At 46.7% G+C, this 17,337-nt stretch overlaps 1 protein-coding gene across 1 annotated transcript in view; it reads left to right on the forward strand.

Annotated features, from left to right (window-relative positions):
* The window catches only part of nin (ninein (GSK3B interacting protein)), a gene marked incomplete at its 3' end in the record, with an annotated part of 30,155 nt that overhangs the window by 11,533 nt on the left and 1,285 nt on the right, over positions 1-17,337 (forward strand). The window contains exons 11-28 of the mRNA XM_080849701.1: positions 79-189; positions 515-604; positions 697-835; positions 1,094-1,203; positions 1,380-1,538; positions 1,642-2,585; positions 2,843-6,025; positions 6,560-6,658; positions 6,916-6,985; positions 8,019-8,204; positions 8,536-8,652; positions 9,804-9,905; positions 10,340-10,453; positions 10,624-10,770; positions 11,038-11,217; positions 14,455-14,604; positions 14,827-14,928; positions 15,157-15,267. Of these exons, the coding sequence (XP_080705827.1) occupies positions 79-189; positions 515-604; positions 697-835; positions 1,094-1,203; positions 1,380-1,538; positions 1,642-2,585; positions 2,843-6,025; positions 6,560-6,658; positions 6,916-6,985; positions 8,019-8,204; positions 8,536-8,652; positions 9,804-9,905; positions 10,340-10,453; positions 10,624-10,770; positions 11,038-11,217; positions 14,455-14,604; positions 14,827-14,928; positions 15,157-15,267 (6,114 nt within the window). The remainder of the gene's footprint in view (positions 1-78; positions 190-514; positions 605-696; positions 836-1,093; positions 1,204-1,379; positions 1,539-1,641; positions 2,586-2,842; positions 6,026-6,559; positions 6,659-6,915; positions 6,986-8,018; positions 8,205-8,535; positions 8,653-9,803; positions 9,906-10,339; positions 10,454-10,623; positions 10,771-11,037; positions 11,218-14,454; positions 14,605-14,826; positions 14,929-15,156; positions 15,268-17,337) is intronic.

The raw sequence follows: 17,337 nt of genomic DNA on the forward strand, positions 1-17,337 counted from the left end.
TTAACACCACTAGCAGTAGCTATTAGTGTTTAGTTTTTCCCAGTAGAAGATCCTGGGAGTAATGTGTTTTTTCTGTAGGAAAATGTCCGTCTGGAGTCAGAGCTGCTGGACAGCACAGAGAGGTTGGTGGAGACCGAAAACCAGGTCAGCAAGCTGCAGAAGAATCTGGACAACGTCCTTAAAGAAAAGGTGAGGAAAGTGTTTGTGTTGTCCACATAGTAAGCTTACTTTCTTTTTTGTGATCAACCTTTTATTGACACCACTTATGTCATTAAGACATGTAAGACAATAGTATGCCATAACACAAATTGCATTTAACAGCTGGTGTACACAAACTGAATGTAACACCACCCCCCTTCCACCCCCCTCAGAATATATCCTTCCCCTACCCTTCCATAGCCAAGTTAGCTTACTCTGTATTTATGTGATGGTTGTGGTATTTAGGTTGGATGGCTGCTGTATATTATTTAGCTCTGTCCTTCTGTGGCCTTTACATCATCATGTTCCTTTGTAGTTTGGAGACCTTGACCCAGGCAGTGCTGAGTTCTTCCTGCAGGAGGATCGTCTGCGTCAGCTTCGCAGCAACTACGAGGACCAGTGCAGAGTAAGAATCTATCTCTATATCTCTCTCTCCCCCCCTGCTCTCTGCATGGACCAGCATGGCATAATTAAGGCACTCTGTTGTGTTATGTGTAGGAGCTGCAGGATCGTGTTGATGAGCTGCAGGCTCAGCTCGAGGAGTATCAGGTGCTAGGCCGAGCCCCTCCACCCTCCTCCCTGCTTTCTCTGTCTGATGAGCTCGAGAACAAGAGCCCAGGCATGGAGTCAGACCAGGGTAACAGCTCTCGTATGTAACCGTGTGTGTTCATTGTGTGTATGTCTGTGTGGTCGTTTGACTGAGGCAAACAGAACTTTGGGTGTGCTTTTATTTCTGTATGTGGGTTTATGCATGTGTAAAAGTGTTGAAACAGTGACCACTAGAGTTTGCACCATTCTTCTGTATGTGAATGCAAAGCCGTATGAAAGCAAAGTCTTCACTCTCACTGATTGATAACCTTTACTGAGTGTGTGTGTGATATGTATATGTACGTAGGTCTGGGGCTAGAAGAGGGTCAGCCCTTCAACATGTCCCTGGAGACAGAAATGCTTCTGGAACAGCTGAAGGAGCAGCACTTCAGAGAGATACAGAGCATCAAAGAACAGGTGAGACACACTTCCCTGCACATCTATAATAATATGTATATAAAGTACCTGGCAAAGTGTTTTGTATTGGGATGCTGGAAAGTCTCTCTTGTAATTAATTCCATCCCTGAGGAATGACCAAATACCTCTAACAATCCAGTGCGTGTGTTGTGTTGCATGTTTCTTCTGGACCACAGGTGAGCGAGTACCAGCAGCGTCTGGAGGAACAGCAGGCAGCACAGGACGAGCTGAGGAGCGTACTCTCTTCCCAGCACCAGGAGGAGGTGCAGGCCATTAAGGACGAGGTGGCACAGGTCCTCGCCCGGGCACACAAGCTCCAGAATCAACTGGACCAGGTATGCTAATCCACAGTATATCAGTTATAGTTCCAACATCAGTTGTATAGCAGAGTGACTTTAAGGACTGCTAGTTCATCCTATGCTGTCTATGTCATCTCAGGTAGAGGAAGAAAGACTGACTTTGGAGGAAAACCAGGTTGAGGAGCGGGAGACACTGGACAGGCGACACCGGGAGGGGATGTCCTCCCTCCAGCAGGAGCTCCAAGAGGCACTGGCTCAGGCCGGTGAGCTGCAGGAACAGCTGAGGGCTTTGGAGGTGCGGCACACAGACGCCATGAAGGAGCTAGAAAAGGAACACACTGAGCTGATCCACCAACTGGAGCAGCAACAAGAGGAGGTGTTTCAGGCCAGGATGGAAGAGGAGAGGCAGAGGCTTCAGGAAGAGAGGGAAAAGGATGAGAGGAGGTTGTTTGAGAAGTGGGAACAGGAGAGGGGTCAGCTTCAGAAGAGCCACGAGGAGGTGCTCACTGCTCGGCTAGAGGAGGCGAGGGAGACATTTGAGGAGGAGAGCAAGGAGCTGCAGAGGAGGCTGACAGAGGAGTGGGAACAGGAGAGAGGCCAGATAGAGGGGCAGCACAAGGAAGTACTGGAGGCTCTGCTGGTTGAGGAGGGAATGAGGCTCCTCAACGAGCAAGAGCAGAAGGAGGCCAAGCTCAGGGAGCAGTGGGAGGAGGAGAGAGCTCTTTTAGAGGAGCAGCATGAAGCCTCCCTCCAGGAAAGTCTGGCTAAGGAGAGAGAGAGACTCCAGGTTGTGGAGGAGGAGACTGAGATGAGGTTGTCTGAGGAGTTTGAGAAGGAGAGAGCCCAACTTGAGGAGCAGCACGAATGCGAGCTGCAGGAGAGGTTAGAGAAAGAGAGGGCCAGACACCGCCAGGAGAAGGAGGAGGTGGAACGGAGGTGGCAGGAGACCCTGGAGGAGGAGAAAGCCTGTCTAGAGCAGAGCCACCGAGAGGCCATGCAGGATCTCAGCACCAAACACAGTGAGGAGCGGGAGAGACTCAGCACCCTGCTGGACAAACTCAGGGACAACATCGCTGTTGAGAGGTAAGGGCTCACTTCCGTGGGATGGGAGGGCAAGGGGCATTGGAGGAGGGCTCATTCATAAATTAACCTCATAACTTTTACTTAAAACATTTACCCTTCTTTTTTATTCTGTATTCCAGAAATGCAGTTCTTGTTCAACTACGTAGACTTTCTTAATTGTTGTTAAATGTTGCATTTGTACCTCAAAGGTAGTTTGCACTTAGGTAAGTAAAAGGGGAGGTGTGGGTTGTTAACTGTCCCTAATTGACCACATGCAGGAGGGAACTTGAGAGCCACTTCTCCCAGAAAATCAAAGAGGTTGAGGCTCGATTCTCAGGTGATCAGGATGCCGTGTCAGAACGCTTCCAAGCAGACGTTCATAACCTCGAACAGCACTACCAGAATGAGCTTCAGGCACTCTCTGAACTCCATGCAGAGGCAAGGACCAAGTGGGAGGCAGAGATGGAAGCTGATAACCAAGATGCAGAAAAGCAGCAGAAGGCCCTGAAGGAAGCCTTAGAACTGGAAAAAGCAACTCTCAGCCATGAGCTTTCCAAAGAGCGTGACGATCTCGAGCAACACCATAAGGAGGAGATGGAGGCCCTGAGAGCAAAGAACCAGGAGCTCCAAAATGAACTGGAGAACTTTATTAGTTCAGCCCAGACCAAAGAAATTGAGCTTAGCCGGCAGCTGAACGAGCTCCACGTCCGGCTGCAGGAGAACCTTGATGCCAAAGACGATCTCCTGGCCCAGTCAGAGAGAAAGGCCTTTGAGGTGGAGCTGCTTCTCCGACAGGCGGCAAATGACTTTGAGCAGGAGCGTGCTGACCTGCAGGCCAGCCTGTCCGACCTGGAATCACGACACGTTGAGGCGCTTAACCTGGCGGAGACACAGCTGGAGGAGAGAAGGCAGCTCCTGGAGGAAAGGGATCAGCTTAAGGCCAAGATCCAGGAGGTGGAGCAGCTGCTTGGGCAGGCAGCAGAGGATTTTGAGAATGAGAGGCTGGAGATGCAGTGCACCCTGATGGAGCTGGAGGAAAAACTGAAGGAAGCCCAAGCAGCCTCCAGCTTGGCAGAAAAGGGAGAGCGGCTGGGAGGAGACCTTGACCCAGAAGACATTATCATTCTCTCCAAGGGTTCTGAAGATCCTGAAGGTGTATATGATGATTATGATGATGATGTCGAGGAAGAGGCATCATGTGATCTTCCTGTATTTGCTCTACCAATTCCAGAGGAGACTGCTGAGGAACTGGACAGGGAGAACGGTGGTGATGCCAACACGCAAATCACAGCATGTGAAGTTGCACATCATGCTGAAGGAGGTACTGATGAGACTGAGGCTCACAACAGTGATGCTGATGCCATTGTTCAATCTGACCCCGCAGAAGAGGGTGATTTGAGTGCCAGCAATGATGAGAAGGACGTTTTAGACATGGTGAATGACGATGACAACCTAACTGAAACCACAGGTGATGCAGAAGCTCACAAGGAAGGTGCAGAGGAGGAAGACCTGGTTGAGGTTACAGAGAATGAAGAAGCTGACAACAAAGTTGCAGGCTCTGAGGTTGAAGATATAGATGAAGAACCTGAAGTTCTTCCTGCAGAACATGACTATGCAGAGGTCACAACTTTCATTGAGAACAATGAGATCACAGACACGGACATCAATAATGAGGATGACCAGGTAGATCTCGCAGATTACGTTGCGAATGTAGAAACAAAGGAGAATGCAGAGGTAGCTGAAACTGGAGATGGAGGTGTTATTGAAGAGGCCAAGCCTGAGGATGATGTTGAGGGAACTGGAATAGAGATTGTGCTTCCTGATGCTGCTGAGCCTGAGGCTGAGGAAGTGGCGATCCCAGAGGCTGAGGAGGTGGCGATCCCAGAGGCTGAGGAAGTGGCGATCCCAGAGGCTGAGGAGGTGGCGATCCCAGAGGCTGAGGAGGTGGCGATCCCAGAGGCTGAGGAGGTGGCGATCCCAGAGGCTGAGGAGGTGGCGATCCCAGAGGCTGAGGAGGTGGCGATCCCAGAGGCTGAGGAAGTGGCGATCCCAGAGGCTGAGGAAGTGGCGATCCCAGAGGCTGAGGAAGCTGACGCTGCAGTAAAGGTCATGGATGCGGTGGGAGAGACTACCCACACAAAATCTGAGGTGTTGGAGTTGGATGTTGTAGAGATGGTAGATGCAAATGGTGGGGCCACAGTGGTCACAGACACATGGGCCGATGTTATAAACACAGAAGTTGAGGTTACTGATGTTGTCAGCACAGGGGCAGTAGTTGAGGGCATGGGAACAGACACGGGTGACACAGGGGAACATGTTACTCACAATGAGGCAGATTCTGCCAGCACAGGGGAAGATGTTGACACAGGAGCACAGAATGAAGATGATGGGGTAGGTGTTTCAGACTCAGGGGTAGACTTTACAGATCTTGGGGCACACAGTGTAGATCTTGGGGACACTGTAGGCACTGGCGCAGATGTCACAAACACAGAAAGAAAGGTACTAGAGGTCTCAGAGGAGAACAAGGAAGAAGGTGGTGACCACGATGCTGTGGAAGACATTGAGCCTTCTACAGAGGATATGAAGATCATTGAACAGGCAGGTGTTGACGTCCTCCTGGAGAGGATCAAAGAACTGGAAAGCGAAGCAGAGTTGGTGGCTAAGCTCCAGGAGGACTGTGCATTGGCAGTGAAGGAGCGTGATGCCGGTGTCCAGGAAATTCTTGAACTGCAAGACCGAGTAGGCCAGTTTCAGGATCAAGCACGTGTCCTTGCCAACCTACAAGAGCAACATAAGGCTGCCTCTGAAGACAACCAGTCTTTACAGCAACAACTCTCCCAGCTCCAGCAGCGAACCAGTGAGCTTGAGGTCATCTTGGAGGTCAATAGCGAGAGTCTCATCACTGGACAACAGGCTCTGGTTGAGAACTGTGACCTGAAGTCTGAATTATCTACTATGATTGAGCAAGCCAAGGACCTAGAGATCAAGGCTCTGGAGCTCACTGACTTACAGATGCGGTACGAGGAGTGCATCTGCGAGAACGTGCAGCTGGCTGATCACAACGAGAAGCTAGAGAAGCGGGTGGTGAGCCTGGAGGGCAAGATGCATATCATTCAAGAGTTCCACGACCAGCACTCTGCGCTCCTGGATGAAATTGGACGAATGCGAGAGGAGAACACCAAGCTAAGCGCTGTGGTCCACGAACTAGAGAAGCAAGATGAATATGATGTGGATGATATGCTCCAGGCCATGCAGCAGGAATCCTCAGATTCTTCCGGAAATACGTCAGACTCTGACACCTTCCTGGATTTGAACTCTCAGATGGAGGCCAAGATCCAGGCGGTGTCGGACCTGGAGGAGTGCTGTTCCGAGTTCGAGAAGCAGAATTCTAAGCTGCGTGGAGCACTCACTGAGCTTCAGGAGAAGTCATTCCAAATACGCAATCGGATGCAGGCACATAGGTAACGTAACAGAATTCCTTCCTGTAGCCGTGTTGTGACCCATTTGGATGCACAAAAAACACCCCACCACCTCCCGTAATCTTCAAGCTTGTTCAAACCCCTTTTTCCTCCTGTGCTGCACCGCTTGTACAAGGCTAAGTATCGTGGCTTCACTCCTCCTGTTTAGCGGATCCCAAACCCAACATTTTAAAGATAACAATCCCAGCTTTAGTCTCAACAAGACTCCAGTTTAATCCCAGCCCCCCAAAAAACTCTAACCCCTAATGCCTTAACTTCATTTGTGCACTTCCAGTCATTCCTGCTCCAATTCCTTCAACTTTTGTATGTCTCGTGTACCTGTCAAAATTACTGCCTTCCTTTTTCAATGGACCATTGAAGAGCATGAATGCCATGCTATTGGCTGTATGTTCTATGTAATAACCATGGTCTTTGCTTAATCTTGCTATATTTTACAATGTAGGTCTTTGGGACCATGATGTAGTTTCTGCGTGTGTATTAAAGGCTTAATATCATATGTTTTGCTGTTGCTTCCAGGAGTGAGGCCGGACGCCTAGCCGAGGAGAATCTCTTGTTGAGGCATAAAATCTCTGCCATAAAAGAAGAGGAAGACCGAGAAAGTCAAGAGGACATGCTGTAAGACCTGTGTGGTTGTGTGTGTGTGTGTGTGTGTGTGTGTGTATGTGTTTGTGTACTGTCAGACCTGTGTGTGCGCTGTAAGACCTGTTGCCTTTTAGTACTATTAGTCTCAGTATCATATTTCACATTTTCACCAGATTCAAAAAACGGTAGCTATCCTTAATGGTCCATTTAGATTTTATACCACTTGCCTGTATGCTGAATTGAAACATCTCTATGCAACTCTCTTATTCTCTCTGTCTCCCTCTCTCTAGCCTAAAACTGGAGCTCTCTAGAAAAGAAAAGGTTGCTGCGCAGAAGATGGCGGAGTCATTCAAAAAACAGGTGTGTCTCAAAACCAGACTACAAACCATACACTTCTGTTCAAAAGTATGGAAACCTAGAAAATGACACATTTTCCATCGGTGAAAAGTGTCAAATAGTAGCAATTTGGTGTTTGAAAAAGTGCTTTGTTCAAACTGTACTTCCTTTACAGTTATTGCAACTTTTTCAGCATTACAGCTTGACCATTGCTTTACTTAACAGGTCTTGTATCATTTGTAGCGATGCTTTGGGTCCCTGTCTTGTTTGAGCTGCAGTCAAATACCGTCCAGAGTGTATAGCATATTATGGTAATTTGGAGTTATAGTCATCCTTGTAAAAGATTATTTTTACCCTGTACAAATTGCATACTCTACCCGTGCCAAAGCACCCATAGACCATCACATTTCTCCTAGACCATGCTCCAGCACGTGCTCTAGAGATGGGATCAGCCAACCCTCCAGTGTGTTTCTGCGCCTCACAAAGTGATCCAAACACCTCAACTTAGAATTGTCACTTTGATATGTATTCAGTGATTTTCCACCTTGCATCATTTTCCTTTTGACCATTTTAGTCTGTTCCACTTGATTAGCTCTCTAAGTTCTATATCCCGAGAAGTGGCATTCTCTAACTCTGCCTAGAAGGCCAACATTATACTACTGCCAGCTAAGGACCTGTGCGGCATCTGATTCACAAACTAGAGATTCTGATGTGTTTATCGACCTCATCAATTGTGCACCAGGGCCTCAGACTCCTCGATGTGTCCTAGTTTGAGGCAGTTTGGACTGGTCTGTGAAGGATGTGTTGTAGTACCTTTCGCTAAGTTTTTTGCCTGGAAGTTCTTGCATGGAATAACCGCAATAACAAGACAAATAACAGAGTGACGCATTTCTGCAGAAGGCACTTTGTTTATTACCATTTTTAGACCATAACCAAATCCACGAGTGGTGTCGGGCAACACAAGTACCCAAAGAGGGCCAGTTTTGTTGCTGGACAAAATCTCTTGATGGGAATAAAATGTGCTAATCTGCCTTTATTTGATCACCTGCGTTTGCAGATCTCTGAGCTGCGGTTGCGTGGGCATCAGCTGGAGGAGGAGAACGGGCTGCTATCGCAGAAGAACGCCCAGAACGCCGCAGACGTGCAGGAGCTGAGCATGCAGCTGGGAGAGCTGATTCGACACAGCGAGAGGAGAGAGGCCGGGCACCAGCGCAGCACGCTCTCAGGGAGCGAGAGGGGCGAGGTAGGGTTGTCTCTTATTATCTTTAGGAGGTAGGGTTAGCAGGTATTGGGGTTTTACAAAACCACATACCACCAATATTGTGAGATTGGCCACATCAAGTACTTACTTTGTTGTTGTCTTAAGAGACAGAAGAACAGCGCTTCAGTGGATTAGTGTTCTGTTGGTTGACTATTTTTACAACAGATTTGCGGTAAAACAACTATTTACTATATACAGAAATGTAATCGCCACCTAAACTCTTACTGTCCTGAAAGCCTGATGGGTAAGGTCATAGGTCATTTTTGCACTCTATCTCCGCTAAAAGGTTGATTGTTGTTCTCTCATTGGTCAGATGGAAGCATGTGTGAGCGCCCTGGAGGCGGAGCTAACCAAAGCCCAGGAGGAGAGTGCTGGTCTACAGCGCGAGAAGACCCTGCTCTCACGGCAGCTCTCCTCTCTGTGTGGACAGGTCAGTGTAGCTCTCCTCTCTGTGTGGACAGGTCAGTGCAGCTCTCCTCTCTGTGTGGACAGGTCACTGCAGCTCTCCTCTCTGTGTGGACAGGTCAGTGTAGCTCTCCTCTCTGTGTGGACAGGTCAGTGCAGCTCTCCTCTCTGTGTGGACAGGTCAGTGCAGCTCTCCTCTCTGTGTGGACAGGTCAGTGCAGCTCTCCTCTCTGTGTGGACAGGTCAGTGTAGCTCTCCTCTCTGTGTGGACAGGTCAGTGCAGCTCTCCTCTCTGTGTGGACAGGTCAGTGTAGCTCTCCTCTCTGTGTGGACAGGTCAGTGTAGCTCTCCTTTCTGTGTGGACAGGTCAGTGTAGCTCTCCTCTCTGTGTGGACAGGTCAGTGCAGCTCTCCTCTCTGTGTGGACAGGTCAGTGCAGCTCTCCTCTCTGTGTGGACAGGTCAGTGTAGCTCTCCTCTCTGTGTGGACAGGTCAGTGTAGCTCTCCTCTCTGTGTGGACAGGTCAGTGCAGCTCTCCTCTCTGTGTGGACAGGTCAGTGTAGCTCTCCTCTCTGTGTGGACAGGTCAGTGTGGGACATCTGATTGGGAGAGAGAGCCAAGGCGGATACACATACTGAGGAGAGGGCTTTTTATCGGTGTCAGTGGTTGCAACTACCTGAACGTGTGCTTTTAATTCAATTGTACAATCCACACAAAGGATGTGAATGAAATCGTGTTACAAGAAATAATGCTTTATACTTAAAATTCTGCATAGTAGATGAAAATGCCTCAAATGTTGCAAAGGCCTCTTACATAAGAAGATAGATAGAGGCTTCGACAAGAATTGACGGTCACAAATCACTTTAGATAAATAATGATCAGTTGTGTAGTATCAATGTTTTCGAATGCTTAAGTTTCAGCATTTTATTTTAACTGAAACCATGCAGGCAGGACCAATATACTTCTCATAAATATAACCACGTTTAAATGAGTGTTTAATCTAGTGCTTGTGTCATGAAGTTATGCACTTAGCAGTACTACTAAGGTGTAATCTAAATATCATGTATCAAGGCTAACGAACTAAGAAATTGAACTATGAAATGATGAAGTGTAATGAACTGACTAACGATAGTTAATTAAATGAAGTGAGTTTGGCCTGTTCTGCTCCGTGTTGCAGCTGAAGGATGGGGGGGACGTGGCCAGCGCTGTGTCCAGAGCCCAGAGACTACAGGAAGAGAAGGAGCTCCTTAGAGAGGAACTAGCTTGCTGTGTAGAAAAGGTACAGAGATCCCTCCATTGACATAGTTGTGTCCACCACTCTCCTGGAGTAATCTAGGTTTATGTAGCCATTGATGATATACAGACTGTGTTCTTTATCTGGTAAAACATGTTAATGACTGTATTGATTTAATTTAATCATGCATGTTCTTCACTGCCGTAATAGGAAGGTTTAGTTGTTTATTATGTTTGCATTATTATCTTTTTTATATAGTTTCATCAAACAGATACAGAAAAGTAAACAAAAAAACAAAACCATGAACATGCTGGATTGAATTGATTCTACAGAGTGATCCTGAGACATATACATTTTTCAAGATGTTTTGATGATCAAGATGCTGCTGTAAAAGACCAGGTTTTGTGCCATGTTTCTGCTGTTCTAATGGTTTTATGGTTGATTGTGGTGGTCATGGCGTTCTTCGTGTGTCTCCTCAGTTGGCTAAACTGGGCACTATGGAATGCCAGCTCACCCATCTGCTGCAGGAGAGGCAGACGGCTGAGAAGCAGACGCAGAGCCTGCGCAGCCAGCTGTCCAAAGCTCAGGAGAAGGTAGGCTCACCGTGTGCCTCTTAAATGCAGAACAACTCAATCACATTGTTCATACACAAACGCATCCATTGATGAGACCTCATTGCACTTGGCACTAATTGACCCACAAACGCACAGAAATTGTGTCTGTGTCTGTGGTAACTATAACTGTGTACTTTGTTTCTACTCAGAGCCAGGCACTTGAGAGCACCCTTCAGATGGTGAATCTGCAGACCAGTCGACTGAAATCTGACCTCAGGGTCACACAACAGGAGCGAGAGTCCCTCAAACAGGAAGTGATCTCACTGCACCAGAAACTGCACAATGCTAACGAGAAGGTATACCGCTTTGACATCAAAACTTTGTGGCATTTTCATTTCCTATTTAAGATAGTACTACACGTTTTCCAAGCCATGTCTTATGTCTCATTGGTTTTGATACAAGTACACCTTGTGATGTCTTAAACCACAGTGTATCTGCACTTATACCATTGTGTATTGAGGTGGCTTATTTAAAAAAAAAAAAAAATCTGTTGCAGTAAGTATCGCTGTGTTGTCTTATGTGTAATGTTGCTTAGTGAGACCCTTGACCCCGTGCCTGTGCAGATCCAGCTGCTGGAGGTGAGCCTGCAGGCGAGCGGCTTCCCAGCGCCCCAGAGGCAGCTGCTGAGCGGGGAGCTGCGGCGCCTCCTGGAGCAGGACCAGCAGCTGCTGCAGCAGGAGAACGAGCGGCTGCTGCGAGAGCTCCAGCACACCAAGGGGGAGCTGCAGAACACACGCGAGAAGGTGCGCACAGACACACGGAGAGAAGCAGACAATATCGCAATACACACACAGAGAGAAGCAGACAACACTGGAATACACACACACACACACACACACACACACACACACACACACACACACACACAGACACACAAAGAGAAGCAGACAACACCCACACAAACACACACTCACTCACACACACACACACATACACACATACACAGTCACCACTGGAGACACAGGATTGCACACACATTCATGTATGAAACTACAATTGCCAGACCAGTTGCCCCAGATGCACACAAGAACATGGGTACTCCACAACACACAATGGAAAAAGAAGAGTGGGGTTCATCCCAATTGACTCAATACTTTGCTATTTTATATATATACAGCCGCGGAAAAAATTAAGAGACCACTTCAAAATTATCAGTTTCTCTGGTTTTACTATTTATTGGTATGTGTTAAAGTAAAATGTACATTTTTGTTTTATTCTATAACCTACTGGCAACATTCCTACCAAATTTCAAATAAAAATATTGTCATTTAGATCATTTATTTGCAGAAAAATGACAATTGGTCAAAATAGCAAAAAAGATGCAGTGTCTTCAGATCTCGAATAATGCAAAGAAAACAAGCTCATATTCATTTTTAAACTACACAATACTAATGCTTACACTTAGGAAGAGTTCAGAAATCAATATTTGGTGGAATAACCTTGATTTAAAATCACAACTTTCATGTGTCTTGGCATGCTCTCCACCAGTCTTTCACATTGCCGTTGGGTGACTTTATGCTACTCCTGGCGCAAGAATTCAAGCAGCTCGGCTTCTTTTCATGGCTTGTGACCATCCATCTTCCTCTTGATCACATTTCAGAGGTTTTTTATGGGATTCAGGTCTCGAAATTGGGCTGGCCATGACAGGGTCCTGATCTGGTGGTACTCCATCCACACCTTTACTGGCCTGGCTGTGTGGCATGGAGCATTGCCCTGCTGGAAAAAACACTTCTCAGAGTTGGGGAACATTGTCAGAGCAAAAGGAAGCAAGTTTTTCTTCCGGGACAATGTTGTACTTTGCCTGGCTGAGGTTTGTAAAAGACCATAAGGATTGAAAAAGCGGACTGGAGGTTCTTCTAAGTTCGTCTTCTCTGATGAGTCCGATTTCACAGTAGGTGCAAGACTCTCTGGCTTGTAGGCCTCTCCAGGTCTCCGTCTAACCATCAGACGACCATGTGTTGGGCAAAGCTGAAAATTGGACTCATCAGAGAAGACGAACTAGAAGACCCTCCAGTCCGCTTTTTTCAATCCTTATGGTCTTTTACAAACCTCAGCCAGGCAAAGTACAACGTTGTCCCGGAAGAAAAACTTGCTTCCTTTAGCTCTGACAATGTTCCCCAACTCTGAGAAATGTTTTTTCCAGCAGGGCCATGACAGGGTCCTGATCTGGTGGTACTCCATCCACACCTTTACTGGCCTGGCTGTGTGGCATGGAGCATTGCCCTGCTGGAAAAAACACTTCTCAGAGTTGGGGAACATTGTCAGAGCAAAAGGAAGCAAGTTTTTCTTCCGGGACAATGTTGTACTTTGCCTGGCTGAGGTTTGTAAAAGACCATAAGGATTGAAAAAGCGGACTGGAGGTTCTTCTAAGTTCGTCTTCTCTGATGAGTCCGATTTCACAGTAGGTGCAAGACTCTCTGGCTTGTAGGCCTCTCCAGGTCTCCGTCTAACCATCAGACGACCATGTGTTGGGCAAAGCTGAAAATTGGACTCATCAGAGAAGACGAACTAGATACTCATATTCATTTTTAAACTACACAATTCTAATGCTTACACTTAGGAAGAGTTCAGAAATCAATATTTGGTGGAATAACCTTGATTTAAAATCACAACTTTCATGTGTCTTGGCATGCTCTCCACCAGTCTTTCACATTGCCGTTGGGTGACTTTATGCTACTCCTGGCGCAAGAATTCAAGCAGCTCGGCTTCTTTTCATGGCTTGTGACCATCCATCTTCCTCTTGATCACATTTCAGAGGTTTTTTATGGGATTCAGGTCTCGAAATTGGGCTGGCCATGACAGGGTCCTGATCTGGTGGTACTCCATCCACACCTTTACTGGCCTGGCTGTGTGGCATGGAGCATTGCCCTGCTGGAAAAAACATTTCTCAGAGTTGGGGAACATTGTCAGAGCTAAAGGAAGCAAGTTTTTCTTCCGGGACAACATTGTACTTTGCCTGGCTGAGGTTTGTAAAAGACCATAAGGATTGAAAAAAGCGGACTGGAGGGTCTTCTAGTTCGTCTTCTCTGATGAGTCCAATTTTCAGCTTTGCCCAACACATGGTCGTCTGATGGTTAGACGGAGACCTGGAGAGGCCTACAAGCCAGAGAGTCTTGCACCTACTGTGAAATCGGACTCATCAGAGAAGACGAACTTAGAAGAACCTCCAGTCTGCTTTTTCAATCCTTATGGTCTTTTACAAACCTCAGCCAGGCAAAGTACAACGTTGTCCCGGAAGAAAAACTTGCTTCCTTTTGCTCTGACAATGTTCCCCAACTCTGAGAAGTGTTTTTTCCAGCAGGGCAATGCTCTATGCCACACAGCCAGGCCAGTAAAGGTGTGGATGGAGTACCACCAGATCAGGACCCTGTCATGGCCAGCCCAATTTCGAGACCTGAATCCCATAAAAAACCTCTGAAATGTGATCAAGAGGAAGATGGATGGTCACAAGCCATGAAAAGAAGCCGAGCTGCTTGAATTCTTGCGCCAGGAGTAGCATAAAGTCACCCAACGGCAATGTGAAAGACTGGTGGAGAGCATGCCAAGACACATGAAAGTTGTGATTTTAAATCAAGGTTATTCCACCAAATATTGATTTCTGAACTCTTCCTAAGTGTAAGCATTAGTATTGTGTTGTTTAAAAATGAATATGAGCTTGTTTTCTTTGCATTATTCGAGATCTGAAGACACTGCATCATTTTTGCTATTTTGACCAATTGTCATTTTTCTGCAAATAAATGATCTAAATGACAATATTTTTATTTGAAATTTGGTAGGAATGTTGCCAGTAGGTTATAGAATAAAACTAAAATGTACATTTTACTTTAACACATACCAATAAATAGTAAAACCAGAGAAACTGATCATTTTGAAGTGGTCTCTTAATTTTTTCCGCGGCTGTATATATATATGTGTGTGTGTGATAATATATAATGTGTGTGTGTGTGTTAATATGTAATGTATAATGTGCGTGTGTGTAGTCCCGTCAGCTGGAGTCGAGTGTGTTGAGCCTGAAGCAGCGGCAGCAGCAGAGTCAGGCCGGGCTGCTGAGGGTGGTGGAGCAGGAGAAGGCCTCTCTCAAGCGGGAGCTGGACTCCCTGCGCAACGAGCTGTTCTCCGCCCAGAACAAGGTAATCACCCATGATGCATCTCCTAAACCTAATCCCTACGCATGTGGAATCAGTGAAACAAGCCCCTGCTGGAATGGAAGGACGTTGTTTTACTGGCAGGACATGGGAATAATACTACACTGTTTAAACCGTACTACAGGGGCAGCAAAAACTCATACTACTTTGTAAGTGAAATATTTGGTGTGTGTGTGTGTGTGTGTGTGTGTGTGTGTGTGTGTGAAGGTGTGTGAGAACAGTGAAGAACAGCGGCAGCTGGAGACACTGAGGCAAGAGAACGCAACACTAATAAACAGGCAGACCCACCTGGAGGCCCAACTGCTCGAGGTAACGGAGAGAACACATGCATGCGTGCACACATACACATGCAAAGACACACACAGTCCCCCACACAGACACACACACACTTTATCCACTCCTTTGCCACTTGTTTCTTGGCTCACCTGCACAAGTGCACGCACACACACACACACACACACGCACACATACACTAAATTTATGCATCACCCTCCTCTCTCATGGTTTATGCCACTTCCGTCGTGGCTCACCTGGTAGGCCCTGCAGGTTCAGCTGGGAGGGATGCTGCCGCAGTCTCCAGTCAGGATGCCCGGGGAACGCAGAGCTCCACACCGTGCCGAAGATCATGGCCCTGACTTCAACATGCAGGTAAGAGAGGCCTTCTCACACAGTGAGTACACTGGCTGTTAGTGTGTGTGTGGATTTTTTTCTCTATCTTCTTTTTCTTCTTCTTCACTTAAACTGAAGGTGAAGGCATTCATTCCAGATGTGTACCAATCGAGCACACATGAGTCATGGGTTATATTCTGTCCTCCTTGCAAAGGGTGCTGGGTAATTGCGATTACACACTTTGTCCTGTAAAAGGTGAAGGAATAATACTTTGTGTGAGGGTGGTGTGTGTGTGTGCGTGTCCATGTGTTCTCATCTCTTCTAGTAAGAAGAGAATTGTTTGTGTGTGGTGTCCTCATGAACTGCTGAGTGTGAGTGTGTGTGGTGTCCCCAAGAACTGCGCGGTGTTTGTGTGTGTGTGGTGAGGTGGGTTCCACGGGTGGCACAGGGATGTCCGTGCTGAATGAGATGCCTGTTCGCTTCAGAGTAGTCATGTGGCCACAGGCTCAACTTCAGCACTTACATGACAAGAATTCACAGTCTCCACAGACCGCTTGATGAAATTGTGGACTAGATGTGTGTCAAAAACAAATGCTATCAAGGCCACACCTACCAGCTCTTTTTCCCACCACAGGATTCTCTCCAGGCTTGTACTTTTCTTCTAAAGAGAAGAAGAGCCAAACCTTCCTACCAACCTTTTTAATAGCCATTTGACTAGACTTTGAACTGTCAGACGCTCTAAATTCTTTTCACCCATATCTAGTCCCCATTTCACCATGGTTGGGTCCAGATGTTTGTGGAAAAACCCGTCTGGCTTTGCGAGACTATGAAGAGACTGTCTGGATGAAAGAGTTGCTGTTAGTTTGTTGTCTTTTTTTTGCTTTTTTTGTCTGTCTATCGATTTCTATGCCACCCGTGTATGTACCGTCGCTTTCTGTGTGTTAGTGTGCATCTACAAGTGTGTGCGTGAGGTGTGCATGGGTGTGTCTGGCTTGCTTGCTTGCTTGCTTGCTTGCTTGCTTGGCCGACAGTCTATCTTTGTATGTTGCCTAGTGTGCGAGAGAGTTACGGCCCTGGGCTGAGTGTGTGTATGTGCTTTTAGGGTGCAGGGATGGCTGAGCCTCGCGGAGCTCACAGCGATGGCTACAGGAGGAGCGGAGGACTATGACATCACTTCCTTTCAACTGGCTCCAACCAACCAACCAACGCACACGCATACACGTACACGTACGGTCACATTGACACACAGTCTTGCCCCGTGAAGATGTTTCCCTTCCTCTCCAAGTGGACGATTATTTAAGCTTCGACATCAGGAGAGGGGGTGGGGAAAAGCATTACCATGTAATGACGACATATTACCACTAGGCGGAGAGTAAACAACCCTCTGCAGCTTCCATCTTTTTAAAAGAAATTAAAACGACAGTATGCACAACATTTGCTGCCTTAACATCATGGTTATCAACGGCTTTTAAAGCATCACTTAAATGTTTCTCCCAAGGGGAAAGTGTGCATTTTTGTTTTAATGAATGTACGAATCATTGTATTCCTATTTGTCAGTAACAATCCTATGTCATAGGAGCTGTGATTTTTAATTGTGCGTGAGTTTTAATAATTGACTTTTTCATACTTGAGGTGAAACCGGGTATGCTTGTTGATTGTACTCAGAAGTGAATGTACCAATCGGGGGGTGGGGGCCATGAGCATGAGCCAGATCTCACGATCACAGATACTCTAGCACTGGTTGACTCACCATATTTGTGTTCTTAAGCACTCATTGTCAAGTCTTAGTCTTATGTGTTATTTTATGTTTGCATGTTCAAAATTGTGTCCATTTGTACTGAACTGATTACGTGGTAGAACATTGTTTTTTAGATTGCCCAGTCAGATTTGTGCACAGTTGTACCCTGTTATGTCACTGTGATTCTGAAGCTGGGAACCTTGACTCCATACGCCAGTGTTACCTTCCTGTAGGTTCTCATTCATGACAGAGAACAGAAACAGGCTATTTTAGTTGGAAAGGTGCGATTCCTTTCGCTGTGAACCTAAATCCAAATACATCTAGTGTGTGTCTGTTCTTTTTCTGTGTGATTTTATTTATTTGAGGTTTTC

The sequence above is a fragment of the Sprattus sprattus genome (genome assembly GCF_963457725.1).
Source record: "Sprattus sprattus genome assembly, chromosome: 13".
Taxonomy (NCBI): Eukaryota; Metazoa; Chordata; class Actinopteri; order Clupeiformes; family Clupeidae; genus Sprattus; species Sprattus sprattus.